The 20,382-nt window shown below is 45.1% G+C and overlaps 1 protein-coding gene across 2 annotated transcripts in view; it reads right to left on the bottom strand.

The window, feature by feature from the left end:
* FZD3 (frizzled class receptor 3) overlaps positions 1-20,382 on the bottom strand; it is a 52,047-nt gene that overhangs the window by 6,443 nt on the left and 25,222 nt on the right. Inside the window, exons 3-6 of one of the 2 annotated variants that reach the window (XM_063423012.1) lie at positions 19,066-19,262; positions 17,058-18,075; positions 3,570-3,718; positions 1,704-1,937 (exon numbers count right to left, since the gene is read on the bottom strand). In XM_063423012.1, coding sequence (XP_063279082.1) covers positions 1,704-1,937; positions 3,570-3,718; positions 17,058-18,075; positions 19,066-19,262 — 1,598 coding nt within the window. Of the gene's footprint in view, positions 1-1,703; positions 1,938-3,569; positions 3,719-3,811; positions 3,937-17,057; positions 18,076-19,065; positions 19,263-20,382 lie in introns of those variants that run through there. The other variant, XM_063423019.1, reaches the window with a different exon arrangement.

Raw genomic sequence — 20,382 nt, 5'->3', positions numbered from 1 at the left:
TTACAAAAGTTTACTTTTTGTAAACAAAATTAACAATTTGGGGACACCCGGAATTGTTGGGGGACAGGCTGGATGGGGCTTGGAGCAGTGGAAGGTGTCCCAGGGAGGTGGAATGAGGTGACCCCTGAGCTCCCTCCTGTGAAATACAAAGTTCTGTTTCGTGTCAGGGAAATGAAGAAAATCTGTGTAATTGTAATTTTAGAACACGGCCATGGGACAGTTATAAAGATGAGTTCTAATAAACAACCCAGGAAAGCATGGAAGGGAGTTTTTGAATAAATCTTTTGCTTGCAATTACCTATTATAAATCTCAAGCTATTCTGTAATAAGTGTCTGAATTCTAACTTTAGATGCTTGCTTTGTATTAAAGAATTTTTAACTGTAGTTTTAGAATGTAAAAAGGCTTTTAGAAAAAAGAAGGAAGTAAGAAGCGGGCCCAGGCCTTTCACAGAAGGTGGGAAAACATCCTAGAGACAAAAGAAAGATTTCAGCTCACTGATTTATGGCTCCTGAAGAGAGAAACTGAAAAATCACTATCAAAGATTGATGGACCTGGAAAACAGAAGCTGGACCAAACCACCTGGAAAACAAATCCTGGAAGTACATCCTGGAAATATCGAAATAGATCACAATAGTCTATGGAACTGTACAGGACAAACTATGGATTTGTGACTGTTAATTATTGAATGGTGATGTTAAAACTAGAAATGGAAACTGCTGAGAAAGTTTATGAATATGTATGAATAAAGTTAATAAAATCCCAGCAGGTCCAGCAATGGGTGTGCAGTTGGAAGGGAAAATCCTTCCACTGCACCCAGCGCTGCCTTTGCTCACACTTTACCACGCTAATTAATCAATTATTAAATTGCTGCTTGATATATTGGCAGTGCCAAGTGTCTCATTCCTAACAGAAGGAAATAAGAAGCGGGCCCAGGCCTTTCACATAAGGTTTGGAAAACATCCTAGAGACGAAAGAAAGTTTTCAGCTCACTGATTTATGGCTCCTGAAAAAGGGAAACTGAACATGACTATCAAAGATTGATGGACCTGGAAAACAGAAGCTGGACCAAACCACCTGGAAAACAAATCCTGGAAGTACATCCTGGAATATTGGAATATCGAAATAGCTCACAATAGTCTATGGAATTGTACAGGACCAACTATGGATTTATGACTGTTAATTATTGAATGGTGACGTTAAAACTAGAAATGGAAACTGCTGAGAAAGTTTATGAATATGTATGAATAAAGTTAATAAAATCCCAGCAGGTCCAGCAATGGGTGTGCAGTCGGAAGGGAAAATCCTTCCACTGTACTCAGCACTGTCTTTGCTCACACTTTACCACGCTAATTAATCAATTATTAAATTGCTGCTTGATATATCGGCCGTGCCAAGCGTCTCATTCCTAACAGAAGGAAATAAGAAGGGACCCAGGCCTTTCACAGAAGGTGGGAAAACATCCTAGAGACGAAAGAAAGATTTCAGCTCACTGATTTATGGCTCCTGAAAAAGGGAAACTGGACATCACTATCAAAGATTGATGGACCTGGAAAACAGAAGCTGGACCCCACCACCTGGAAAATATCGGCCGTGCCAAGCGTCTCATTCCTAACACAGGCAGGTGGAATGAGGTGACCCCCGAGCTCCCTCCCCACCCAAACCCCCGGATCCCCCCGGGTGTTTTTTGGGGGGACACTCGTACCGTCCGTCCCGCGAGCGGTGCAGGCTGCCGTGGTAGCTGCTGACCCTGCTGTGGACGCTGCCAGCCTTGCTCCTCTGCTCGTCCATCACTGCCAGCTGCGTGGACGAGGCGTGCGTGGACGTGCCCTGCGTGGACGTGCCCCGGGATTTGCGGATGATGGGAGTGTTGGGGTCCCTCAGCAGCGACTGCGCGAAGTCCGGCTCCTGCAGCACCTGCCGGCTCTCGTTGACCACTCTGGGCACACAGGCAATTAATTAGCGTTAATTAAAAGAGACAAACAGGACAAGGAGCAGTATTTACATCACAGTGCCCCTTTCTGCCTCCCTATCTGGTTGTTTTAGCCGAGCTGAATCCTTGAAGGATGGACCAAAACTCACCGAAAGGCTTCTGTCATTGTGGATTTGTTTTAAAACACCTTAAAGGGCAATATTTATTAGGAACTAAAAAATATTCCAATTGCCTACCCATGGCTACCATGAAATCCCACAGATTGTCTCTACATCGATGCCAACCTTGATCTAAGTTAATTTCAGCCTTACAGAAGCTCCAAGAAATTCTTGTTGTCACTTTATCAGATTGCTCCTCAGCACCAATGCATAAGGAAGATTAAAAGCAGATTAAATGCTGTTTCGACTGCAACCACGGTGGGAAGGACCTGTGTTTAATTTCAATTTAAAGCTCTGATTCCATCGGCTAGATGCACATTTATAAATAAAAAGTTTCCACTCCACCTCTCAGTGAGGTGGAATCCCTTTCTGCCTCCCTATCTGGTTGTTTTATCCGAGCTGAATCCTTGAAGGATGGACCAAAACTCACCGAAAGGCTTCTGTCATTGTGGATTTGTTTCAAAACACCTTAAAGGGCAATATTTATTAGGAACTAATAAATATTCCAATTGCCTACCCATGGCTACCATGAAATCCCACAGATTGTCTCTACATCGATGCCAACCTTGATCTGAATTAATTTCAGCCTTACAGAAGCTCCAAGAGATTCTTGTTGTCACTTTATCAGACTGCTCCTCAGCACCAATGCATAAGGAAGATTAAAAGCAGATTAAATGCTGTTTCGACTGCAAGCATGGTGGGAAGGACCTGTGTTTAATTTCAATTTAAAGCTCTGATTCCGTTGGCTAGATGCACATTTATAAATAAAAAGTTTCCACTCCACCTCTCAGTGAGGTGGAATCCCTTTCTGCCTCCCTATCTGGTTGTTTTAGCCGAGCTGAATCCTTGAAGGATGGACCAAAACTCACCGAAAGGCTTCTGTCTCTGTGGATTTGTTTTAAAACACCTTAAAGGACAATATTTATTAGGAACGTGCCATGGCTACCATGAAATCCCACAGATTGTCTCTACATCGATGCCAACCTTGATCTAAATTAATTTCGGCCTTACAGAAGCTCCAAGAGATTCTTGTTGTCACTTTATCAGACTGCTCCTCAGCACCAATGCATAAGGAAGATTAAAAGCAGATTAAATTGTTTCAACTGCAAGCACGGTGAGAAGGACTTGTGTTTAATTTCAATTTAAAGCTCTGATTCCGTTGGCTAGATGCACATTTATAAATAAAAAGTTTCCATTCCACCTCTTGGTGAGAGGCAGAGTGGTTGCAGTGGTTTTATTGACACTTAATTCTTGTTAAAAACATCCTGAAGACAGACAAATGTAGATCTGATTCTGGGAACAAAGGATAGTCAGGGATAAATAAGGAATTTTTTGAGCTGTTGCCTGTCTTGTCCTTCCTTGCTCCATTCTGAGTAGTGACTTTTCCATCCATTCCTGCCTCTGCCTCCGTGAAAAACCAACCCAAAATCTTTCCCAGGACAGCCAGGGAAGGGTTTATCTGTAAAATCTCCGCGCTCACTCTTTTTTCCTGCGCCCGTGGAAGAAGCTGGCCCACTCAAAGCAGGTTTTCTTGCTCCCAACCCAGAACACCGAGGGGATCCCCACCACCAAGGCCATCAGGTACTTCATGAGGAACAAAATCAGGTCTGGACGGCTCATCTGAGTGACCTGGAGAGAGAGAAAAAGAGAGAAAAGGAGGATTCAGTGCCCGGTTCTGCCTCACCACTCGTTTAGGAACGCATTTAAATCATCCCTCCCTGCCTGGAGCCAAAGCAAACACGGTCAGGGTTCCTTTGTTCCCCGGCTCCACGGAGCATGACCGAGAGCGCTGCGCTGGCTCAGACAAAAGGCTCAACTGCTGCGAGGTCCCGGCCTTCGTTTGTATTTCTGCTCTTTTGTCCGTGCCCTGAATAACCGCGGGATGTTTTCTAGTCTGCAGAGCAGCCAGAGTCGCTCCTTTGATGGGATTAACCTATACAGGGCCAGGTGCCGTGGCTGCTTTTGGGAAAACGCCAGTGGAAGCTTCATGGATGGTCAGCACGGATCCTTCGTTCCTTGGAAGGGTTTCCCTGCCTCCCTCCCTCGGGAATTCAGGTGCAAGTGCCTGGTTCAACCCAGCAAAACGTTTTCTCTTCAGGGAGATCGGCTGAACCTGGAAACGCTCACAAGATCTGATTTTCCAAATGTTTTTATTCCCAAAGGGTTTGTTTGGAAAAGAAGAAGATTTTCTTTCCAGGCAGGTCTGTAGGGTAGGGACGTTTCTTTTTTGCAAAACAAACACCCGGGGGCTTTCTGGAGTTGATAACCCAGCCCAAAAACTGAACCTCTGAGGAGAGAGAGCCTCCAGAGCAAGGCTGAAAGAGGCCACCAAGCTGTGGAGGGGAGGAACAAACTCGTGGTGCTGTGAAGTCCTCTGGGAGCATCTGTGTGACCGTGGAATTCCAGCAATTCCAGCAACTGGGGGAACTGGGATAAAGGCTGGGAGAGCTGGGGGTGCTCACCTGGAGAAGGGAAGGATCCAGGGAGAGCTCAGAGCCCCTTCCAGGGCCTAAAGGGGCTCCAGGAGAGCTGGAGAGGGACTGGGGACAAGGGATGGAGGGACAGGACACAAGGAATGGCTTCCCACTGCCAGAGGGCAGGAATGGATGGGATATTGGGAAGGAATTCCTGGCTGTGGCCCTTGAATAGAATTCCCAGAGAAGCTGTGGATCCCTGGAAGTGTCCAAGGCCAGGCTGGACAGGGCTTGGAGCAGCCTGAGACAGTGGGAGGTGTCAGGGTTGGAGCTGGATGAGTTTTGGTCCCTTCCCAAACCCCTCTGTGATTCCACGACCCCAAACACCCACAGGCCACTAAATGACCCAACCCTTAACGGGAAGTTCCTGCTTTTTGTCACAGCTGAGGGAGATTTCCAAACCCCTGGAAATTTCCTTCCACCTTTGAAATTTTTCTTTTTCTCAGGGGACGAGGGCTGAGGACAAACAGCAGATTTATCCCGATGCCACCAGAAATAAACCCGGTGCACAACGGGGTAGGAAAGACCCGCAGATGGCTCAGGGTTGGTGTGACAGGAAGGTTTAATTGTGGGGAAATTAAAATGAAATCTTCCCCAAATCCCAGGAGCAGGTTGAGACAGGGGCTGGGGCTCTTTGAGGTGAGGTTGGAATACTCTGGGAATTCACAGGGAACAACCAGCACCCCTTGGAAGAAGCTGCTAAAGGGGGAATAAAAGGAGGAAAAAAATGGCTGAACACCAAAATGTGGGGGGAAAAACCACTTAAAAATGTTTAATCCAAGCAACAGGAAAGAAATACTGCACCAGCCGTGAGGGAATCCCATCCTTGGGAGAGCAGGGGTTTGGAATGGCTTCAAACACGGATTGTGGGGACAGGCACGTTCTGAGTGTCCCCAGGCTGTGACACTGAAAATCAGAGCTCCCCTCTGATCCTACAAACCTGAACTGATGTAGAGACACAGGTACAACCTCCTAGAACAACACCCAGAACCGTTTTTTCCCCCCAATTTGGAAATTTGAAGTCAAATCATGCCCTGTGTTGGGGGGATTTGCCAGAAATATCCACCCTAGGATATTCCAAGCATATTCCAATGATTGCTGAGGGGCAACACAGCTTCCACTGGTTTAATCCAGCAAATCCAGCAATCCCTGGTTCAGTATTTTGTTTTATTGCACAGTTTTAGTCCTGTCACCACCAGAGATGGAAAATAAAAGTGCAGAAATGCAATGAGCATCATTAGGAGATGTTCCTTAGGAATTCTCCACCTCTGCCCCAGGAAAACCACGGATGCTGAAGGGTCCTGGACACCTTTGGACCTTCCTGCACCATTTAGCAGAACAGCCCTGAGGTGGTTTTGTAGCCAGCCCTGGGTGAGATTCCACCCAGGATTCAAAAATATTAACCATCACCCAATTAAAAAAAAAATAAATTACCCAGCAAAACAAAGCTCTCAAAAATCCACCTCATTATTTCATCACGAGCTCGTTTGGCACTGAGTGGAAAAAGGGGTGAAATTCATCATTTCTTAATGAAGGCGACATTCAGGTGCATTTTTATGTTTAATTATTTATATTTATATTTAATGTCTGTCCACAGGGCCAGGTCTCCCCTAGCAGAAGGGAGTTTAATTTTGAAGGGCCTGAAGGGAATTTAATTTTGAATTTTTCATCAAGAGTAAACCACCAATCCCAGTCCTTAAGCTCTGAGCTGCTCACTGCATTAATTCCACCAAGGTATTACAGTAAATCACTCAACAGCACAACTCCTGGCTCGACATGTTTGTGATGAGTGCTACAAATAATTCCGAGTGAAAAAAAAAATTAAAATAAATGCATTCAACAAATCTTTCCACGTCCTGCTCCTTGGCAAAGCGAGTTATTAAACATCATTACACACTTTTCTCCAAATTAAGCCTCAAAGCAGCCAACTCAGGGAGTAACACCCATTAAACTCACATTAATACTAAGTGACTGCACCTGTTTGAAACAATATTAATCTGCACATACGAGGTATTTATCATAATTAACAACATTTATGATAATTAACACCGGAAAAATGAAACTTGAGATGACTCTTCCAGGGTTATTGGGCTAAAAACCAGGTGTTTGCACTGGGGCATCTCCAATCCCAAAATACTGGATAGAGACTGGTTTTAAAACCAGCAAATTTAGGCAAAAACTCACTTGTGGTCATCATCAAAACTTAGACTTTTTTACTGCTATTTAGGAAAAAATACAGCTTTGAAGAGTGCAGACTTGGATGGGGTTAGATTTATTCACCACACATGAAATGAGGAATTCACCTGGAATATTCAAACTCCACACCTCAGCCAAAATGCAAAATATTTTCCAAAGGCACCCGTGATCATGATCTGCTCTGGGTCCTTATTTATATTAAATTCTCCCTGACAGGGAATGAGACCTTGAACAGGCATCAGAACCACTTCTGAAAATTGACAACTGGACAGGATCCCTGGTTTCAATTTATCTTCTTGGAGAGAGGAGATGACGCAGGGAATAATCAATAAATGAGACCCTCTGGAGATGTCTGAGTTTATGGAACAAACTCAGCTGTGCTTTCAAAAATTCAGCTTAAAAGGAAATACCTTTGAGTTTAAAAGTGAATTTCTCTGAGCACTGCCTGATTCTATTTGTGTTTATACCTGAAAAAACTATTGGTTTATTTAAGAAACCACCTCAAAAACTGCTGCAAGGAGGAAAAGGAACTGAAATGAAGCTCAGGATAATTTGAAATGTATTTTAATCCTTCTTTTCTACAAAATCCTTCAGAGCTGCTGCCATGCAACAGATCCTGCAATAACAAGGAGCAGAAATTGCAGGATTTGCAGAATGGTTTGGGCTGGAAGGGCCCTTGAAGCTCATTTCATTCCAGCCCCCTGCCACAGGAGGGAAAAATCACTGATGAGAGTTCTCCACGCAGAATTTCCTCTTCTTTCACAAGAAAATGATGCAAGCAAAGCTCTGCTGGCAGATTCCAGGTTGGAATTCGCTCAGGAGAAAATACAAAATACAAAAAATACAAAAAGCACCTTCTCAGCAGCACAGACAGTCTGAGGTATCCGTGGAACGAGGTGATCACTCCCAACCCAAACCATTTTATTGAGAAATTCAGTCTGTTCCTGCTTGTGCTGATATAAATACACGGTATTGAAGCTGCAATTAAAGATTTAACGTGTGCTGGAGGCACCGCTGCATTTTTGGGTTGCAGCATTTTATTGATGTTCCACAATTAATTTTTATTAGGGAAAATGCCACATCCCTCTGTTATCCTGTAGAAATGTGGGATTTCCTCGTCCCCCCGCCAATGATTTACTCACCAAAGGAGTTTTAGATACTCTGCTTTCAGAGGAGGGCTCTGAGAGGGGCTTTGATCCTAAATCCTAAATCCAGCAACCTCAGCAGCCCAGGTTGGGACTTCAGCATTAACCAGAGATCCCACACGACAGCAATTCCCTGGAATCAGCCCTGCACTGACCTCACTTTTGAACTCCGAGTTGTGGAACACCAAAAAAATTCCCAAAGTGCATCTAAAACCAGAGCCTGAGCTGCATTCCAGATATGAAATAACAATTATCACTTTTTTTGGCAGAGATGGGGATGTGGGAATGGTGATCCCCTCAGTATCAGAGAGTGAATGCAGCCAGTGAGGGGAAAAAAAACCCCTCCTAAACCCAATTTTAGCACCTACATTCCTGTTACCAGCTGAAACAATAACTGGGAATGTTTAGTAAGGAATTTAATTCTGTCATTTCTTCTGTTTCTCACTCGGCACCTGGCCAGACCCTTCTGAATGTCTCTGAACCTCAACGTTCCCCTCACAATCCTGTACCAAAAGGCTTTCAAAATTCTCCCTTCCCACTGGAAAGTTCAAATCCAGAGACAGATCTCCTCTGGGCCTTAAAAAACAGGGTCATGTCCTTCTTTTTAGACAAAAATCTGCTTGTTCTGAAGCCCAGGAGCTGCTTTTCTGTGAGGGCAGTGTCAGGGAGTGGAAGGCGCTGGGGCTGCATCCTTAGGGATGAGAACTTTTCCCAGAGGGAAGAGAATTCTGGGCTAATTCTGTTTTCCTTCAGCCCTGACAGCATTCCTGGGGGTGTAAGAGGGGTTTGTGCACTCCAGGAACACGAGAACGTGGTGATTTCATGGAGTTTCCCAATGGTTTGGGTTGAAAAGGAGCTGAAAGCTCATCCAGTTCTGACTCCAACGCCTCCCGCTATCCAAGTCTGCTCCAACCCGCCCTTGGACACCTCTAGGGATGGAATTCTCTGGGAATTCCATCCCAGGGAAGGATTTCCCTGTGGATCCAGGCTCTCAGAGCCATCCAGCTGACAAGAAAAGAAGGGGATGTGAGATTTGGGCTGTGAGCCCCGTGCCGCGCTCGGAGCTGCTCAGACACATCCCACGAGCGCCGAGGCCTCGCCCGGCAAGTTCTGTCAGATACAAAGATCACAAATTAAACAAAGGCATTTCTGAAACCTTTTTTCCCCCTCTCATCTGCTGGGCTGGTGCAGAGCATCCCAGAGAAAAGTTTTTCCCTCAGTGAATCCGAGAACGCTGAGCGAACGCGCCGCCTCGGAGGCCTCGCCTCCCTCACGGAACGCGCGGTGGGCAGGCGCTCAGAGAGGAGGTTAAAAACATCAATTTCCACATTTCCCTCAGGGAAAACCAACCCTGCTGCTCGTTTAAATGCTTATATAACCAATTCCTGAATATTTTCCCCTCCTGCCCCCGAATGATCAATCACGGCGGCCTCTTCCCGCCAAAACGTGCGAAAATACAAATTAATGAGCACGAGGTGTGTGTGTGTGGGGAAAAAAGCCAAACACAACACCTGTCCCCCTCCTCTGGGGAGATAACGCCGATCTTTTGATATTTCCCTCAGGATAAAAAGCAATGAAATTCAAATTAACCCGTCCTCTTGTTGGAAATGGGGAAAGACCAAAGGGAATCTGATCTGGCGGCCCTGCTTTCAAAAGGGTTTCCATCACTGTCACTGCTCACTGTCACAAATTGCCCTCACAATTTGTTTTCCAGACAAATGCAGAAGGTTTTTTCACTGTAAAGCAAATTATTGTTCAAATCTTGCTTGTTTTTATCAAAGCTTGACACCGTTCTGGCTACTCCGCGAGATTTGGCGCTTCAAAGCTAAAAATAAATAAATAAGGCGCTGGAATAAAAGTTCATAAAATTATCTTTATGGGGAACAGCTATTCTTATCCAGCCCAGAAGTTAAATGATAACTCAGATTCCATCTAAAATTCCTTTTTTCCCAAGAATTTTAACTGTGTAGGTGCCTAAAAAACGCATCCCTGAGCCTCTGAAAAATAATTTGGTGTCAGGGTTATTCCATCAACTGAGAAAACTTTATAGCCTAACACTGCACTGATATATATTAAAATATAAGAACAAGAGTTATTAATGACTTATTTCTACTCAAAACTCCCAGTTCCTTCTGAAAAACTGCATCAGGAGGAGAAATTGGGGTGTTTTCATGCATTAAAGATGGGTTGTTAAACCTATAAAAAATGCAACCCTATAAAATAATGCAAAATGAAACAATTCATAAAATTTAAACATTTAATTCATAAAATTTAAGTTGGCCAAAGCATTATCCTGATTTGGACACAGCTCATCAATTTTGTTATTTCTTATCAGATTTGACATTTCTTATTGGTTTTTGATACCAGTTTTGTTTCATACTGGTGCAAATGAAAAATTTGAAGTATGAAAAATGAAAAAACCCCAGTCTTGCTCATTGTTGAGCAGTTATCTTAAAATAATTCAGAAAAATAATTATATATAGAAAATAATATAGAAAAATAATTATATGTAGTGACATCAGGAGCACTTAAAAAGACAAAAATAAATAAACAAACCACAAGTTAAAAAATATTTCAGAATGCAAATCCTGAGCAATTTCCTTCGGTTTACTGAAACAAAAAGACAAATCTGATTTTGGATGATGGATTTGCAGCTTTCAGTTCTGAGGGTGAAGAGCGACTTCACTTCTGTTGCTGCTTTAATCACAATTAAAGATTCAGTGGGAAAAGCTCTTCCTTAATAATCAGAATTCAAGGCTGCTCCTTGAATATATTTTTTTTCCTGGAGAAATTCCATGTATCATTGCAGTTCTGTGGTCAGGAATGTTCTAAATTGCATTTATTTCTGAGTACAGCCCAGCTCTTAATTCAGATTTGCCCCATATCTTGTGTTTAATGTGGAAAATCTGGTTTTATCTCCACCTCGGTTTTGTTTTGTTTTGTTTCCTTTAAGATGGAATAATTGCATCCAACAAGAAGCACCTCCTTAGGGCAGACTTAAGCAAATCCATTACCTCTCCTGAGAGGAATTCTAAACAAGAACCGAGGAAGAAAGAAGATGGAGGAAAATCCCGGATTTACAGACACATCCCTGAATTTATTTATATTTATTTATTCCCTTTCACGTGGACGGTGCTGAGAATTTCCTGACAAAGCCTCTTTTCCCAGCCAGCCCCACAGATGGTGAAACAGCTGACACACGCTGGGTGAAAAAACTCAGTGGCAACACCCCGAGGAGAGGAGAAAATGGGGAGGAAATGGAAAAAATGGACAAAAAAATGGGAAAAAATTGAATTTTTCTCCACAAAAACGGAGAAATTCCAGCCTGACTCCAGCAGCACTGCAAAGCCACAGGGTCTGCCAGTCAAGGATTAATTCTTGCCAGGTTTTTTTTGTGTTTCTTTTGTTTCAGCCCAGTTTTATTTAAAATAAGCACGAGGAGCTGGAATATTTAGCAGAGGGAAGGGTATAGCCATGCCAAGGAGGAATGAAACTTGGAAATGTTGCCCCTGCCCCTGTAGCGTAGGCAGCATTTAAAAAAAGCAGCAAAATAAAACAATTTAGGGATGTTAGTGAGCAAAAAGAGCCCGAAATGAAGAGATTTTTGTCACAAAATGTTAATTTTGGGACACAGAATCACAGAATTGTTTGGAAATTAAAGCTCATCCCATTCCACTCCCTGCCATGGGCACCTCCTGCTATCCCAGGCTGATCCAAGCCATGGGCAGGGATGCCACATCTAAAAGGATGTTGAAAATGTACAGTAAAATAAAAAATTAACCATTATCAGCACAAAAAGTGCATTTGTGAAAACGGGAGATGAGAAAAATGCTGAATTCTTGAGCCAGAATTACTAACAGGCGATTTTAATCCTAATATTAAAACCCATTGGTCCAATGTTGTCAGATAATGCATTAAAATTTGTGTTAAAATCTCAATATTAACAGGAATAAACTGTTAATAACTGTTAATAACTGTTTACTTTTATTCCCTTTGTGCCAGGGATTTTTACTCCAGTAAAATCCCATTTAACTTTATCCCACAGCAAGGCCTGGACTTGGAATGAAACAGAGTGGAGAGGGGGGAAAAATGGGGGAAAAAAATGGGATTGTCTATTTTTGTTGCTGATAAAAAAAGATATTCACGATTAGATCATCTTACAGCTCGGAATAATTCAGTTCTTCAAAACACCAAGGCAGTTTAAATATTTTTAAAGAGGAGATCAGAAGGAAAATAAGGAAGATTTTGAGATAAGCACAGGAACTGCTTCAAAGAACTCGGTGAAAATTACTTTTAAAGGATTGTGCTCATCGTTCCTGCAGAAAAACTCCTTTTTATCAGCAGCAAAGTGAAATAATCTCTCCATGGGATTCCCAAATTCCAGGAATTTCCATCTGAGGTGCTTATTTACATTTAATCCTCAAAAACTGGGCAAAAAAACCTCTTCTCTCATTTTATTTCTGGAATGATTATAAAGATTCAACTGAGGCCTGTCAAGATCTAGAAAATGAGTTTAAAAGAGTTTATTCTGATTTTTGATGGGGACTGACTGCAAACCCCTCCCACTTTTCCTACACCTTTTCCCCAGAAATGTCCCCAGAATTTTGCAGCAAAAATCCCAAATAAAAACACCCAGTGAGAGCCAAAGTGACCTCTTGAAAGAGATCAGGAATTCCCACTGCTCCTCTTCCCAAGGACTCCCATTACAGTAGAAAATGCCTTGGAAATGGTTTATTTTCCTTTTTTTTTCCTCTTTACTATCTAAATTTGAAGCCTCTCCCAGCAGCTCCGTGCTGAGTCTGGCCCTGAAGCATTGGTGGAAGCTGTGGAGTCTATTTAGGTTTGGATTTGAGATAAATTAATCCTAAAGCTTTCTTCACTTTGCAGGAAATCAGATTTTTCCTGACTTTTGAACTCCTCCATCTCTTCAGAGAAATGTACATTACAAGCAGCCCCGAGGACAGACTTTACTGAGTCATTATTTCACTTTTTAGCTGAATTTATCCCAGTTTTGAGACCTTTTTCCACAGACTGGAGCAGGTCACTGTGGCCCAGTTTTGATTTCCTTTGCAATTCCAAGAGGAATAAAACTCCATAAAACTCCATCACTGTCCTTGTAAGGAATAAATCACCGTGCAGGCCAAGGATGTGGAACAGCAGGAAAATTAACTTTAAAATTTGGGGTTTTTTCCCCTTTTCCCCTGTTTTTCCCTTCTGGGCTCAGATGGGAAGGAAATCCCTGCTTTTATGGCAACAGGAATTCCAAACCTGACTGGAACCTTTTCCTAAAATCCAACCTGACCTTCCCCACCAACCTGAGCCACCCTGTGCTCCTGCAGAGCCCAAAATTTTATCCCAGTGCACTCGATTGGATCTGATTTGATTCCCAATGGAATTCCCAATGGAATCCCCATTCCATCAACGTCTGGGATGAAATTCCAGACAAGAGAGGGAAGAGACAAACTTTGAGAGGTGAACATTAACAAACCAAGCCAACACCAAGAATTTACCAAGAATGGTGAAGTTCTGCCCTGTGAACCATGAGGTGAATTCCTTTTTTGTTAATTCCTTTTTTGTTAATTCCTTTTTTGTTAATTCCTTTTTTAAGGGAATGACTGAAAAGTAGGATTCTGACGTAAAACTCAGCTCCTTGTTTGAATATTCCTATGCTGAAAGCAGATTCCAAAGGCAGTGTTTCCCCTTCCAGAAAAAGAAAAATATCCCAAAAAAAGAGTAAAAAGAGAGGAGGATGGGTCAGGACAGTTTCAGGCCAGATTTCCTTTCCTATTCTCTCCCAGATTTTGGAGCACAGAGGACACTGAGGGCAGCACAAACTCCTTCCATCCCTGTCCACGAGGAGAGGGAAAATTGGGACATTGATTCCCTGCCCTTGTGGCAAAGAAAGTTTTTATTTCACAAGGAAAGCAAAATTTGCCAAAAGGCCGGGAGAATCCATACCCAGGTCGAGCCAGGAAACATCCAGGAATCACAGTGGGTGATTTCCCACACAAAGGGATCCTGAATATTCCTAATTTGGGGAATATTTCTGATTTCAGGCAGCCAAATCAAAGCAGTTTCTGGTTTTTATCTGAACCCCAGCCCGGCTGTGGAGCAGGCAGCAGAATCCACGGCGCTGTCCCTCCCGCAGGAGCAGCTGCAGATCCCCACCCCCAAGCAGGGAATTTTCCAGAAGGAGTTTCTGTGGCATCATCTCCCATGGCAAAGATGATGTCAGGCCCCGAGGGGTTTTTAACCTCGCGTTTGCTGGTGTTGGGAAAAAGCTCCAGACCACCACAACCCCAGGGAAGCTGTGTGAAACCTTTTACCCACCGTGGGATCGACCCCAGCTCTCCATTTAGGATGCTCTGCTCTCAGAAACGTTGGAAGTTAATTAAAGAACATTAAAACACGCTCTTATTTCCCCACAAAACTCCACATTTCCCCCTGATTTAAGGACACATTTCACGAGCGTGAGCTAAGGATAAATTCATTTTCCCCCACAGCTTTGGGGATCTGCTTCGGTTATAAACCCGGATTGTTTAATATTGGAAGCGTGCTTAGTTTGAGGGGGAAAAAATACAAATGGACGGGTTAAAAGGAAAAAAAACCCAACCCCTCTAATACTCCCTGGGGTCTGCAGGTCCTTCAACCCAATTTGATGTGAATGAAACCATTATTGTTCTTTTGACTCCCGCTGGGCCATGACGGCAACGGTTTGCCAGCGATTGCAGGAGTGTTTTCCTGCATGTTTTCATTATTCCAGCACGCAGCTCCGAGGTTTAAAACCAGGTTTTGCTCCAAATTTTGCCTCCCCAAAACCCTCACGTGATTTTACAAATCCTTAAATTTAGATTGGCACACGGTGGGTGTTGGAAATTAAGGATAAAGCCACGTGTCCCCCCCTGTTTTGGGTTTATTTTTCTTTCTCTCTTTGTTTTTAAGCATCATCCAGATTAAAACCTGCAGCAGTGAAGACTCCATCAAGCCCATGGAGCTGCACACACCCAGTGCCAGAGATTTCCTGCCATAAAAATGCTCCCACATCAGACGGGAAGAGTCCAGCCCTAAAATAAAACCTAACAAACCAAAAAGGGTTAAAAGGTAATAAAAGGATTATTACCGAGCCTCAGCCAAACCTTTAAGTGATATTTGATTGCATTAAAATGTGAGCTTTGATGACTCAGCTGGTGTTTTAACTGCTTCAGAGCCAAAATGTTAATTTTTAAATATCCCTCTGCGTGCAGCTGTTAAATAGAGATTTGCTGTAAAACCCTCTGGAAATAAAGTTCCTTTAAAATAAGTTGCAGAAAAATATCTAAGGAATGTCATTCCAAAAACAATCTGACATTTTGGCCCAAAAGGAGGCAATTAATCCTTGAAATACTTTCTTTTCAACTGCATCTGAATAAACCAGTGGAGAGTTTGATCTTAGGGCTCTGGGAGGCTTCTGTCCCTGCGATAACTCAATTAAACCGAGCAGATAAATCTCAATTTCTTGAAAAAAAAAACCCCAAAGCTGATGAGCTGCAAGATCTGGTTTTCTTCAGAGGATGCTTCAAGTTGGATTTTATACAGATGTTCCTGGCACAAAAGGAGCACAAAACCTCCAGGCCACCACAGCCCCAAAACCGCCACAGATGAAGAACTGCAAACAGCACGACTGATGACAAATCCGTTTAAATGCCAAAATTCCTCACCAAAAATAAACTCATGGAGCCCTGGTCATGAGGGTGGTTTAAAATAACACCTTTACATCCCGTGTAGGGACCACACAGCCCAGAAACTCCACGAAAAATCATTGAGAAGCTGATGGGAACTTCTGATTTCAATAATTTGAGTAGGGCAACGACTTTTCTTAATAGGAACAGCAGGGCTTTGAGTGAGGAATGATGAATAACTCTCCTCTGCCATCTGGGTCAGGAATTTCTCCCCATTCCGAGGAAACTTCCCCGAGACCCTCCCTGAGACCCCCCCAGGCTGCTCAGCCCAACCAGGCCAGGACCAAAGGGCAGCCACAGCCCCCTCCTGCCTGGGGCTTCTCCAAATCACCCCTGCCCTCAGGAATTCAACATCTTCTGGTTTGATCACCCCGAGGGCCCCAGGTCTGCTCCCTCCACACCCTCAGCTGCTGGAGCAAGAGGGATCCTTGCTGGGATGGGGCTGGCAGGGCCCTTCCTGCTGGGGGAGGCTCAGAGGGAAGGGCACAACAGCTTTGTGTGAGCAGCACTGCTCCCTGTGACAAACACAGCCCCGTCAGAGGAGGGAGAACCCCGCTCTCAGCATCTCCTTGGAGTGGAAAGAGCCCCAAAAGGTCTCTGGAATCAGCCCATGGCTCAAATTCCAAGTGAGGAAGTGAGGCCGCACCTTGAGTGCTGTGCCCAGCTCTGCCCCTCAGTTTAGGAAGGACATTGAGTGCTGTGTCCAGCTGTGTCCCCTCAGTTCAGGAAGGACATTGAGTGCTGTGTCCAGCTGTGTCCCCTCAGTTTAGGAAGGACATTGAGGCACTTGAGCACGTCCAGAGGCTGCAACAAGGCTGGAGAGGGGCTTGGAACACAAACCCCGTGAGGAACTGAGGGAGCTGGGGGTGTTTATACTGGAGAAAAGGAGACTCAGAGGTGCCCTTATCACTCTCCACAACTCCCTGAAAGGTGGCTGTGTCAGGTGGGGTTGGTCTCTTTCTCCAGGCAACACTGACAGAACGAGAGGACACAGCCTCAAGCTGCGTCAAGGGAAATACAAGTTGGATATTAAGAAGAAATTTTTCATAGAGAGAGCGATAAAGCACTGGATTGTTCTGCCCGGGGAGGTGGTGACTCCACCATCCCTGGCTGTGTTTAAAGACAGACTGGATGTGGCACTGGTGCCATGGTTTAGTTGAGGTGTTAGGGCTGGGTTGGGCTTGATGATCTTGAAGGTCTCTTCCAACCTGATCATTCTGTTGTTCTGTGATTCCACTGCTTCAAACCCACCACTCCACCACCTCCACCCCTTCCAGAGCCCGTCTTGACAGAAACCCAGCGCACACAGAATCCATCCCCCCCCTCCACAAACAACCCCAAATTTCCTGCTCTCAGGACACATCCCAGCTCCCGGAGCCGAGCCCCGTGCGGAAAACGAGGATGGAAGGAGGGTTGGGAGCCAGGTTGAGCTCACCTGGTAGGGGCAGGGGATGTGGTACTCCCGGCAGCGCTCCTGGATCCACGTGGTCTCCCACACGCCACGGTAAGCCTGCTCGTAGAAGTAGCAGCCGATCACCACCAGCAGGGGCACGAGGTACAGCACGCTGAAGACGCCGATGCGGATCATGAACTTCACCAGCTTGTCCTGGTTCTCCTTCTCCAGCGGGATCTCGATGCGGACGCGGTTGAGGGAGATGATCCCGGCCAGCAGCAGGGACACCCCCACCACCACGTAGAGGCAGAGCGGCGCCAGCACGAAGTACCTCAGCGCGTCCACGTCGTAGAGGCCCACGAAGCACACGCCGCTGATGTTGTCGCCCTCGATCTTGTTCATGGCCAGCAGGATGATGGTGAGGGTGCCCGGGATGCCCCAGGCGCTGGCGTGGAAGAGCAGCGCCTTCTTCTCGATGGCCTCGCTGCCCCACTTGGGCACGGCGGCCAGGAACCAGGTGATGGTGAGGATGACCCACCAGACGCTGCCGGCCATGGTGAAGAAGTAGAGCACCATGAAGAGCATGGTGCAGGCCTTGTTGTGGGAGCCCTGCGTCACCGTGGACGCCTTGTACTGGGAGGGGCTGGAGGCGTTGCAGGCCACGCGGTCCTCCAGCAGGAAGCCGATGAAGAAGATGAGGGACACCATCATGTAGCAGACGGCGTAGAAGATGATGGGCCTCTCCGGGTAGCGGAAGCGCGTGACGTCGATGAGGAAGGTGAGGAAGGTGAACAGGGTGGCCGAGAGGCAGACGATGGAGATGACGCCGATGAAGTAGCGGGCGAAGGACAGCTCCTCCCGGCGGAAGTACATGTTGGGGCAAGGAGGGGAGCAGTCGCGGACCCTCAGGAAGGAGTAACCCAGCTCCGGGTCGATTTTCAGCTCCCGGGGACACCAGAAGCCGTAATCCCTCTGCACAGCCATCGGCGCCTCCTCCGTGGGCTCGCCGGCCAAGTTGAGGTCGACCAGGCGAGGGTAGGGCTCGTCGCAGTCTGGGAACCTAAAAAAAAAAGGCATTTACAAAAAATGTACTCGCAATTTACAGGGATTGGTGGCCTCGTTTCTAGGTGTGACTTCAGGCAAACCAACTGGAGCAAAATCCAAAAAATGAGGAATCCACGAAATTCTGCACTGTGTAGTCACAAACTCATCCCACAGCGCAATACTGAAACTATAAAATAAGTTTAACAATAAAACAGATGAGGAGCCCACTTAGGCTTTAAAAAGGAAGGTAAGGATGCAAAATCCATCCCAGGAAATCTGTGAATTCAAGCCCACGGCAGGAGGATGCCAAAAACATTTTAAAGCCTTTCCTAAGCAACTGCGCTTGCCGCAGACAGGGCAGAGAGGTGGTGACACCAAAATTCCAACCAGCACTGCCACCAGTTTTAATAAATGGAATTACAATGGAAGTATTTGTGTAAATAAAGCTCTGACTGGAGGCTGAGGACTGCTGGGGTTTCAAAGGAGAGACTGGAGCAATCCCAGTAACCCAGAAACATCCTCTGACCTATTTAACTAAAATAATTTTAATTGTTTTCCATTGTCTCCAATCCAACTGTGAACTATTTCCTCCTGTTTGTGCTCCTCAGTTTCATTAACTGTTGGAGTCACTTATAAAAAACAATAAGGGATGAAGATACTGCTTTTAATTTCATGCATATTCTGTCTCAAACAGCTCGGAACACCACTGGATGGTTTTTCCACAAATTTATTTATGCAATGTAAAGCTGAACGCAGCTGTTTGCAGCCCAGCGAGGGGTACATGCTCTGCAAAAAGCTTTGAGATTTCACCCTCATCAAGGCCAGCCAATTTTCAGCTGAGCTCTCGGGCAGAAATAGGAACTCACTTCCCACCTCAGGAAAGGCTGCTGGAAAACAGGAAGGAAAACGTTTAAAACACCGTTTTTTTTACGGGTCATAAAACCTCCCTGGATGCGAGCACGATTTTATTTTGAAATAAAAAAACAAAAAAAGGGATTTTGCTCACCTGGTGCACTCCATGTCCTCGGGCCAGGAGACGCCGAACATCTCCATGAGCTTGGAGCACTCGCTGTGGGCGCGCTGGCAGAGGCGGCGGCAGGGCAGCGTCACCCGCCCGTACTCCATGCACACCGGGGCGTACAGGGCGCACAGGAAGGGACGGAAATCCCGGGAGCATTCCAGGTTCACCATGGGGTGGAAGGGCTGGAAAAAATAAATTAAAAAAAAGGATTCAACAGCTGCAAGCAGGACTTTCATGGAATATTTCGCTTTTGTCTCATCGCGACCGGAACCGCGACCTTCCCGCTGTTGAGGATAGAGCTCGGCGGTTTTAGGAAGGCAGGTGACCGTGGGGACAATGAAAATATTCATTGAACAATCAGGACCAGCAGCTCCTTGGGAAGAGGTTAAATGAGTGAATTTTGCTGAATTTTGCTCCTATGAAGAGAAATCTCACCCAAATCCTTTGAGGAATGATCCTGCAAATCCACAAAGTTTCTGCCCCACAGTTACGGCCCAAATTAAACCCAAAATACTCAGGGAATAAAATGATGCACCTCCACGGAAAAGTCCCCAAAAAGGGTTTTTGGGTGTTGGAAAGGAGCAGAGCACAGCCCTGATCCACCACAACAATATCCCTAAATAACACGCTGTAAAATTAAATAAGAACATAATCTGTTGGATTAAAGTTATAAAAATCATTCTGGATAGTGAACAAAACGTGCCTGCAACATGAATGCTGAGATTTTAACTGCTGTGTCTCAATCTGACACTGCAGACCGTCTGTTAAATCTGTACCCCAGCAAAACCACACACACACGTTGGATGGGAGAGGAAATGTCCTCTAAATGCATTAAAATCTGTGGGAATTGGATGGATGGATTCCCTTGAGGGTGGATTTCAGTTGTATCACGAAGGTGTATCCGTGGAAGGAAAACATTCCCAGACCGCAGGTTATCCCAGTTATTTAAAATCCCACACAGCCACAGAACTTCCAGGGCTGTGATCACAGTGAAGGCACGGCCAAGAGGTCGTTTCTTGCCTAAGCAGCAGAAAGCAACATGAAATCAAAACCTGAAAAAATTTAAAAAATCCGAATAAATAATTCTGATCTCGTGTTTCGTGCTGCTGTGGTGCTTTGGAACGGGTTTGGGTATCAATGAGAGGAACACTGCCTGGAAGCTCTGGGAGGAAATCTATCAGAGTTAGGCAAATGCAGCTGGTCTGGAGAATTCCTGAAGGATAAAGAGGGAAAAATAAAGAGGGCAGGATTTATGCTCAGAAGAAGCTGGTGCATGGTGATAATCCACTCCAGTGTGGCTTC

This window comes from Prinia subflava, chromosome 2, assembly GCF_021018805.1.
Source record: "Prinia subflava isolate CZ2003 ecotype Zambia chromosome 2, Cam_Psub_1.2, whole genome shotgun sequence".
NCBI classification, from domain to species: domain Eukaryota; kingdom Metazoa; phylum Chordata; class Aves; order Passeriformes; family Cisticolidae; genus Prinia; species Prinia subflava.
Note: the sequence above shows the minus strand (reverse complement) of the source record. Positions and strands in the feature narration are given on the sequence as shown.